This window comes from Epinephelus moara, chromosome 13, assembly GCF_006386435.1.
Source record: "Epinephelus moara isolate mb chromosome 13, YSFRI_EMoa_1.0, whole genome shotgun sequence".
Taxonomy (NCBI): Eukaryota; Metazoa; Chordata; class Actinopteri; order Perciformes; family Serranidae; genus Epinephelus; species Epinephelus moara.
Window position 1 is genome coordinate 16,215,682 of NC_065518.1, and position 9,508 is coordinate 16,225,189.

The 9,508-nt window shown below is 40.3% G+C and overlaps 2 protein-coding genes across 2 annotated transcripts in view; both read left to right on the top strand.

Moving 5' to 3' along the window:
* Nucleotides 1–9,508, top strand: part of LOC126400085 (neurogenic differentiation factor 2-like) — a 130,834-nt gene that overhangs the window by 80,759 nt on the left and 40,567 nt on the right. The gene's annotated exons all lie outside the window — the stretch shown is intronic.
* On the top strand, nt 3,989–9,039 carry LOC126400086 (phenylethanolamine N-methyltransferase). Its single transcript, XM_050060545.1, has 3 exons — nt 3,989–4,206; nt 5,670–5,880; nt 8,162–9,039. The coding sequence occupies exons 1-3, from the start codon at nt 4,035–4,037 to the stop codon at nt 8,598–8,600; spliced, it is 822 nt and encodes a 273-aa protein (XP_049916502.1). The 5' UTR covers nt 3,989–4,034; the 3' UTR covers nt 8,601–9,039.

Genomic DNA, 9,508 nt, shown 5'->3' on the forward strand with positions numbered 1-9,508 from the left:
AATGACATGTTTTTTTCTTTATATTTGTGTCAAGATAGATTTTGTATAGAAATTTGGGCAACTGCAGAGAAGACAAAGGTTAAAATAAAAATTTAATATAGTCTGCGTCAATTGTAATTGACCACTTTTCTGTTAATCTTAACATTTTTGCTGATTAATGTACTGTAAATATATTAAATATTATACCAGTGTGTTTAAATATAAGCTGTTTTGTTTCTCCCTAGAGTTGCATTTGCAAATGGGAGTATTTTGGAGCTTTTCAACTCACACTTCTGTCCAAAAACCATAAGCACCGACTGTTTGACGACTCAGAAGTTATGCCAAATGGAATTTATAAGCTTTGGATTCACATTCTCCTGGAAATGAAAACTCTCGACCCCTTTCACCCCGTCTGACTCTAATTGTAATCTCCTAATTTTAACTACATCACCTGGCAGAGCTGCACATCCAAAATACCTCGTCTCCCTTGGACACTGCAATATTTTGGATGTCTGAAGAGGGTCAGTGTGTGTGTGTGTGTGTGTGTGTGTGTGTGTGAGTGTTTGGGATTCCAGCTCAGCTGCCAGGGATGAGCGAGGTGTTAAGAGACTCCTGGGGAGAATACGTTTGATTACTACATGGCTGTGTTCCACATTGGTTCAGCTGCTGCTTCGGGATACGCTGGGAATAGACAGAAAATTAATTCAATCAGGGGATGAAGCTCGCTGTTTAGTCAGCTGGCCATTGTGGCTGGTGGTTTTAAAAAAAAATTACGAAGCTATTTTAATGGAGCCATAAATAAGATTTGTCCCATTCCCTGGCACCAAATAACCATAACAATAAACATCCGCAGTGAAGTGAGGAGATGAGTTTGTTTGTTGACATCCTGAGTCGGCTCAAACTGGAAATACATGTCATGTGAGGCACTACATTCATTTAGTAGAGCAGGTGTAACACTGCCAAATTGGACATACAAATTAAATGTAAACCAGCAGTGTACAAACAGCATACGTCTTTACTAATTTCACAAGACTCTGTGATTGAAGTAAGCCCTTTAAAAGAAAGTGAGTGCTTGTGATACTGGATGGTTACCAAGTTGGATACAAGTCCTTCCTCATTCTGTGGCGCTCGAAGTTCTCTGAGATTACATCCGCACGAGTATCCCACATTTTGAGTCAGTTCCAGGCCCCCTTGAACTGTATACACTTATGAATCAGACCCCTGACTCGAAGAGACTTGTCTATTGGTTCATTGATCTTTTTAAAGCTCATGATTTGGTCTCCATACAGTATTTAAAGGAAGCCTGGGAGGAAGACCTTGGCATCACGGTTGGTGGTGAAACCTGAGAAACTTACCTTAAAGACATTCACAAATGCTCCATAAACTCCAGACACCAACTAATTCAATTGAACTTTATATACTTGTGAATCAGACCCTTGACTCAAAGAGACTTGTCTCTTGGTTCGTTGGTCTTTTAAAAGCTCATAATTCAGTCTCACCACAGTATTTAAAGGAAACCTGGGAGAAAGATCTTTGCATCTCGATTGGTGATGAAACCTGGAAAAAACTTACCTTAAAGACATTCACAAATGCTCCATAAATTCCAGACACCAACTAATTCAATTGAAAGTGCTTCACCGGTTGAACTACCCCTGTGCTAAACCAAACTCCTTTTGTCCCTCTGTCTCTCCACTTTGTCCACCTTGGGCCACCTCTTTTGGACCCACACACTGCCATCCTGGGTGGAACCAGACATTAGCTCTTTCCCACTTGCACCAAAAGACAAAACAATACAGAAGGAAAAATGAATATTTAAACTCTTTGGAAAACTAGGGTTGTGCCTTCTTTTAAGACCTGGTTGGCAGAAATCACCAGCTTGTTACACATCGGGAAAGTTAGTGTTTCCCTCAGCTGTAATCTTTGATAAAACATGGCAACCATTCATGTCCTATTTATCAAGAACACCCTAAAGTGTAGCATGTATGCACAGATACTTGTTCATAATGGGTTGGACAAACAACATGTATGCACTCATATTATATGCATATGTGCAGACATCCATTCTGTAGCTGGTGCTGAACTTCTTCGGTCTTCGGTCATACTGCATATAAGAGCTTTTTTTTCTTGTATTGCTTATTTCCGAGGGTGGGGGGGCAGTTAAAACAAACATTAAAACGCTGAATAACTTTACATGTACATTAATGTTTTAATCAGGTAAACACCTGTTTAAATTCCTATATTTTATATCCAGCTGTGGATTTAAATATTATGTAAACCAGAATTGTAATTTGCATTTGTTTCCAATACTTCTTATACGTTGTCTCCAGAGTGTATACCTACTGGAAAAATGGTAAATCCAAAGAAAAAGTGATGCAACTCTTTGTGCCTGTATTTTTCCTTGAAAGTAATTTTGTAAACTTTTCACACAAGGTTCTTACCAAAATCTATCAGCTCGTCTTTCCTCTTATGGAAGCCGAGAATGGCCGTGCTTGTAGTTATTTTGTTATGTCGAGATAACAAAGCTTGTTTTTTTTGCGATAATAGGATAACTTGGCTATGTCCATTCTAAAGAAAACAAAAGGCAGATTCTCAAGACAACAAGAAAATTATCACAGTTTCGGATGGAATGCCGAAGCAATGGATGGAAGACCTGATGCTACCCCATCGAGGTCAGCTGCCAAGGATTTGCTGGCCAGTCCCTCTACAGGGCCTTCAAGTTGCTGAGGATCAGAGGACTGCACAGTAACTCCAGGGCCATCAAGGACATCACTGATGCTGCTAAGAGGGCATCAAGATGGCTGTGGATCAAAAGGGGTGATCCATGGACCACACTAGCCACCTAGACACAGGCTGGGGTCTGATCAACCCTGGCTGGGTCACCTGGGCAAGGGTGTGTGATGTTGAGAGACCCGACACACCCGATGACCACAGGTTCCATCAGTGATGATGTGTCTAGGTTGCACCTTAAGGTGTGTGTAAAATCAAATCATCGACTTTTGTTCTTGAGATCACAGGATAATTTTGGAGAACTCAAAAACGAGCATCTGGTTCATTTGATCACACCTGATTTCAGCCTTCAAGATCACTGTAATGACTGTCATGGACTCATAACTGCAGTTTCTGCCTGTGTATGGTGGTTTATATATGTATGGTTCTCCTTGATCCGTCATTTTCATCTTAAATCAGTTGCTATAGTTCTCAAGACACCATGTATCCATGCTGGCATAGCACTCCTGATCTCTGATAAACATTGTAAATAAGAGGAAACAACCTTTAGTTTTCTTGTGATAACGGGCTGATTATCTCATTATCTCGAGATAACAACGCTCCTTTTCTCAAGATAATGAAATAAATGAAATAATTATCTCCTGATCTCCAGATAATTTAAACCACGGCGTTCTCGGTTTCCATTTGGCTGTCATCTTGCTCTTATTTGACATACTTAGTGAAACCATTCAAATTTAAAATGTAACAGTTTCTTTCTGTGCCCTGCGATGACCTCTGAACTTAAAATCATCAAATATCACCTGTCAATGTGAAACACTTTTCCTTTCCCTCACCACCACTCTCCACTCTCCATCTCTCCACCACTAAACATCATCAAAGTAAGATGGCTACATGGAGATGGACACAGACCTGTTTGTGTCTTTTAAACAGGTCTGCCTGAGACAAAACTGGCCTATTGTTTGATTGTAAAAGGCCCTTTAGAATGATTGTGGAGATATGGATGGCCCCTGAGAGGTGGGTGGGAGACCTGAAAACCATGTGAGGAGTCCATTAGTGGGTCTAGTGTTGGAGGAAGCCCCCCTGATCTGATGGTATCAGCGCCCCGGGGCAGAGGACGTTAACAGAACAAATGCTATCAGGCTGCAACACGGACCCAAAAACAGGATTGCTATCTCTGGCCATGAGTGGCCCCAAGCACAGACACACACAAAATGGCACGGAAACACCCACTACACAGGTATATAAGGTGGCTGATGGGGTAGCAGTGCACCTGAAGGCTCACGACTAAACAGAGGGTGTTAAATACAGTCGCACAGGGAACAAGGAAGATGGAAGCAAAGGGAAAAGAGAATGGGGTGGCGGCTATGGCAGCCCACTACAAGGGGTTTGATCCTGCAGCGTATCTGCAGTATAACTACACGCCACCACGGGCTGACTTTGGAAGAAAGGACAGCATTGTGCCGTGGAAACTGGCATGTCTGCATCGAGCTTTCACTGAAGGTAAGGAGACGGACTGACCATAGATCGTAAAATATCAAAATTACTCTAAGCTTAGTTAAAAGGCTAAAAAATATGGAGTGAAACTGATGACTTGATTTAATAATCTCTCGTGTTATATCATGTGTGTCTTTTAAGTCAACACCAATACTTTGACCTCTGTAAGAGGAAGACATTCCAGACTGTTTCTTTTCTGTTCTCACTCTTTCCCACAATAATCTGTAGATGAAAATACTGAGTCAACTTTTTATTCACATGCACCGAAGCTGGCTCCAAACACTGTTCACGCCCAGACATCTTTGTTGTTGTTGTTGTTGTCCTTGAACTCAGACCTCAAAATTTCCAGACATGCCACCTGGACTGCACTTGTATAGTGCCTTTCTAGTCTTCCGACAACTCAAACTACTTTTACACTACATGTCACATTCGTCCATTCACACACACACCTTCACACACTGGTAACCAAGGCTACCATACAAGGTGCCACCTGCTGCTCAGTGACAATTCACACTCTCTCACATACCAATGGAACAGCCATTGGGAGCAATTTGGGGTTCCTCTGAGCATTAGCCAGCATACCAAACAGGCTGAATTAAATGGAAAACTGTATACAGTATCAAATCGATTTACATATTTTGCATTTGGCGTAGTGGATAGTACCGGTGCCCCATATACAGAGGCATTGCCTCGCTGCAGCGGTCGCAGGTTCGGTCCGGCCTGTGACCCTTTGCTGCGTGTCAGTCCCCATTCTCTCTCTCTGTCTCCCCATTTCACACACTGTCCTGTCAATTCAAGGCAAAAAGCCCAGAAAAATAATCTTTAAAAAAAAAAAAAAAATGTGATCTGGATTTGAATATGTCATTCAAAATTTTGATATTGTCTTAGCAAAGTAGTGCAACAAGTTTTAGTCAGTGGATTTATATAGCACAGTCAAACACTGTAAAATAATATTTCATTTACTAAAAGGAAATGATTGGTGATAAAGTAGGATTAAGCAGTATTTTTGGTGAGGCTTAAAGGAATAGTCTACCCAAAAAAAAATACTTTTGTAAATCAATTAGTCATGCAGTGTTACCTAAAATTATTCCAGAAAATGTGTTTGTTTATTTTTAATAATTTTTTTTACATGTCTGTGAAGTTTTCCTTGAATGGATGCTAAGACCAGATAAATGTATTTTAATTTATATAGAAGCATTCTTCCTTAAACATGTGTTTTATTTCATTGATATTCTGAAGCCATTATGATACAGTAACTCTTAATATAGTTTAAGATAAAGCAGACACATGTTCACTGTTTCACCTTTGAACAGTACAAATGATCACAACCTTCAACACATCTAACTTGTTCATAATAGCGTTGACTTATCTGAATAGGAGCTGCAAATTAATCAAGGCATTTCCATTTAAAAAAACCCCAAATTAGATCTGTCTCAGTGTCTCACTTGTCCTCTGTCTTTCCTCTCCAGGTGATGTGAGTGGTGAGCTGCTGGTGGACATAGGGTCAGGTCCCACCCTGTACCAGGTGCTGAGTGGCTGTGAGGTTTTCAACAAGGTGCTCCTCACAGACTTCCTGGAGGTCAACAGGAAGGTGCTGAGGGGCTGGCTCCAGGACGAGGGAGGCTACAGCCTGGACTGGACACCGTATCTGCAGCACGTCTGCAAGCTGGAGGGACGACGGTACGACCAGATCCCTTTAAAATATGTCTTAAGACTTTAGGTGTCTTGAAATATCACTCACTGATAATGACAGGTGTTTGACTGGTATCATCATCAGGAAATTATATATTTCTGAAATGTACAGTTCGTCCAAGAGAGAAAAAAAGGTCCCTTTATTATGAAACAGAGTGATGAGTATAAAATGATATACAAACACAAAAATTAATCAGTCATCTTCTTTCAATCGTCACAATATCTCACGTTTGATTCTGGCCCTCTCATTGATTATTGAGTCATCACACTGTCCTGACTGTGACAAAACTAAACATGCATCGTACAGCTGAGGCTGATAATATAATTCATTCTGGACAAATTATAGCCTGATGATAGCGCTGGTGGATCAGGAGTGTCAAACTCATTTTAGTCCATCGGCCACATAAAGCCCGATTTGATCTCAAGTGGCTGGACCAGTAAAACCACTGTAAATAACCTGTTCATAACAACACCTCCAAATGTTTCCCTTTCTTTTAGCGTAAAGACGTACAAGTGCATTCTGAAAACATTTATCCATTTACAAAACAGAAGAAGAACAGCATGATGTCTTAAGAAAAATGAATGCAATATCAAAAATATGTTGCAGTTCTTCCACATTCAGCCAATCTACTGCTCAACAGTGGCGTAAGGTAGTTACAATGGGTTACTAGTTACTAGTTATGAGGCACACACACACACACACACACACACACACACACAAACACAGTTTTAGGCGTGTATATATGCACCTAAACTAGCCACTATAATTTTGTTACACGTTTAAACTGAAACTTTAAAATGGACAACATCAACATACATATTACCCAGCAATCATTATTACATGTCTGTATCTAACAAAAACTACAAAAGAAAATAGGAAATTATTAGTTTAACTAAATTGTTTTTATAGTTTATGTAGAATAAGCATATAATTTTGTTATAGATTGATACTATTTTACAAAAACAGAAAACCATGATGAAGATGGGTTTGCCTTTTTGAGGGCAGATAAAGAAAATCCCACTATTTTTGATGCAACACAAGATCTTCTTGGAACATGAGCGTATTTCCAGGTGGCAATCAGGCCTTTCCACCCCACGGACCCCAGTGCAACCGCACTACCTGCACTGTCTATATTTACATCCCTGATACTCATTAAAATTACACATGCATTTCCCAAATGTTTCTACAATTGTATAGTAATACTGACATCACCACACCAAACTGAATTGGAAGCTATGGAGGATGCAGGTTGAGTCTTCCCCTGCCTCACAAACCATTCATAAATCAGATTTATTGGTCTTAGCATTATGGTTTAACCAAAACTGTTTTAAGACAGACATCTGATGCAGATTCTGTTGCACTGAAGCTGCTGATTGACGATAGTTTGCACAATATTTAATATCTTAAATATGACCACAATAGTATTGATTGTTATCATTCATAGAACTGCATCCAGTCAGTGGAAAAGCGTCATTTTACATGAATTAGGCTACTCACTGTTTAAGGTTGCTCCTAAAACATGCCAACTGTTAGCTTTCACAAGTGCATCAATATTAAACCTAAATCATAGTAAAAAAAAAAAACCTGACTGATTTTAATTGTTACTGTTTTTAACTTGTTTTAACTGGCTCATTATTATGTTATGTTATGTTATGTTATATTATATTAGGTTTCTCTTGAAAATGGGAGCTCAATCTCAGTGACTTACCTGATTAAATAAAGGCTGATATTAGGTGTGCAAAGTCATCCAGTGGGCCGTACTGGACCCTTTGTCAGGCTGATTCTAGCCCACGGGGCATATGTTTGACACCCCAAGGCTAGATGGAGAGTCAGGGGATAACCAAACTAATTATAATTTATCCTGAGTTGTTCATGAATGTGTGTACCAAATTTTATGGCACTCCCTGTAAACACTTGTTGAGACATTGCACTCAGAACCACATGGTGACCTCATGGTGGCACGGCAGAAAAAAATCACCAAAGTTAGTAGAATACATGATTTGGGAAGCGCAAATGTTTTGTACCAATTGATCAAGAAGATGTAGAGATACTTAATAAGTGAAAGGTTTGGGGTTGAGTTGTTGGGATTCATCCTCTGGGGATCATGAACATCTGCACAAAATGTTATCAGTTCTGAACCAAACTGGGGGACTGACACAGGGTGTGAGTTGTACTGAGAATGCTGCAGAACACATGCAGGTTAATGCTGTGTTGTGCATTTAAAATAACTGTTTTGTTCTATGTTGGTGATTTCATATTGTCTCCCAGGCCTTCGGCATGGACAGAGAAAGCTGCCAAGCTACGGCAGGTCATCACTGATATCATCCCCATCGACGTGCACCGCCCTCAGCCTCTGGCTCCTGACGCCCTTCCTTCAGCAGGGGCCGACTGTCTCGTGTCCTCCTTCTGTCTGGAGAGTGTCAGCCCTGACCTGCCTGCCTTCACCAGGGCCCTGGGCCACATTGGGAGGCTCCTTCGGCCCGGTGGCCACCTCCTGCTCATCGGAGCCCTGGGCGAGAGTTACTACTTTGGGGGGCCTGGGGTAAAAATCCCAGTGGTCCCACTGAACGAGGCCGAGGTCTGTGCTAGTCTGAAGGAGAACGGCTACATCCTGATCAGGCTGGAGGTTTACACACTGCCTCCGGACATGAGGGTGGGGGTCGATGACGTGTCTGGGGTGTTTTTTGTCAAGGCTAAAAAGGAGTAAAAGTTACCAGGGAGAAAAGATATTAGATCTGATTGATTTAGATCTTCAATCATTTTGACAAATATTCCAACTCACTCTGAATGGGAAAAAAACAAAGACACAAACATATGGATAAAACATTTCACTTCACTACATTTTTTATTTTAGTGGTCCAGTAAATGTCTTTGAATAAGAAGGAGACGTTCCCTTTAGTTGAGCTCTCAGTGTTAGAAATGTAATTACACATTGCCTCCTGCAGTTCAAACACAGTAACTACAGCATAAAGAATGTAATGCTTCCATTTTTGTTTCAAGCATATCAGAGTATTATTACATAGCATTTAAACTGTATATTTTGACATACTTCTTTTTATTAACTGTTATTCAGTTACAATAGGTCAATGAGTTGCCTGTTGTGTTTTGTAATTTGTGATAATGTGAATAAAGATGCTTAAACAGTTCTTATTTGATGAAGTTTTCTTATCTCAGACTGACGGCAGTGTATTGATATAAATGTATTGTTGATATTGAAAAGATGGGGGGAGAGACAGGTTCAAATTCGATCATACAGGTATATCTAAATAATGCTTTTCTGAATATTAAAGGAATACTTCAACCACCCAAATGACCATTTGTATATCAATTACTCACCCAGTTTTTCGTTGAATTTGTGAAGAAAGCATTGCTTGGCAAAAATTGGGGCAAAGTCTTGACGAATTGAAGTAAAGGGGGGGCCACGTCTAACAACATCAAAACTGAATCAAAACAACTGTTTACAAACTCTATGATCCAAGTCTCATTAATCCAGTTGTACACTCAGCACTTCCCAAAAAGACAGCCCTTTCCGACAGTGAAATAAATTAAACCTGACACGTAGCTATGTTCTCATCAAAGCCAGACTTCACTGACAAAACCAGTAAAGACGGTCAC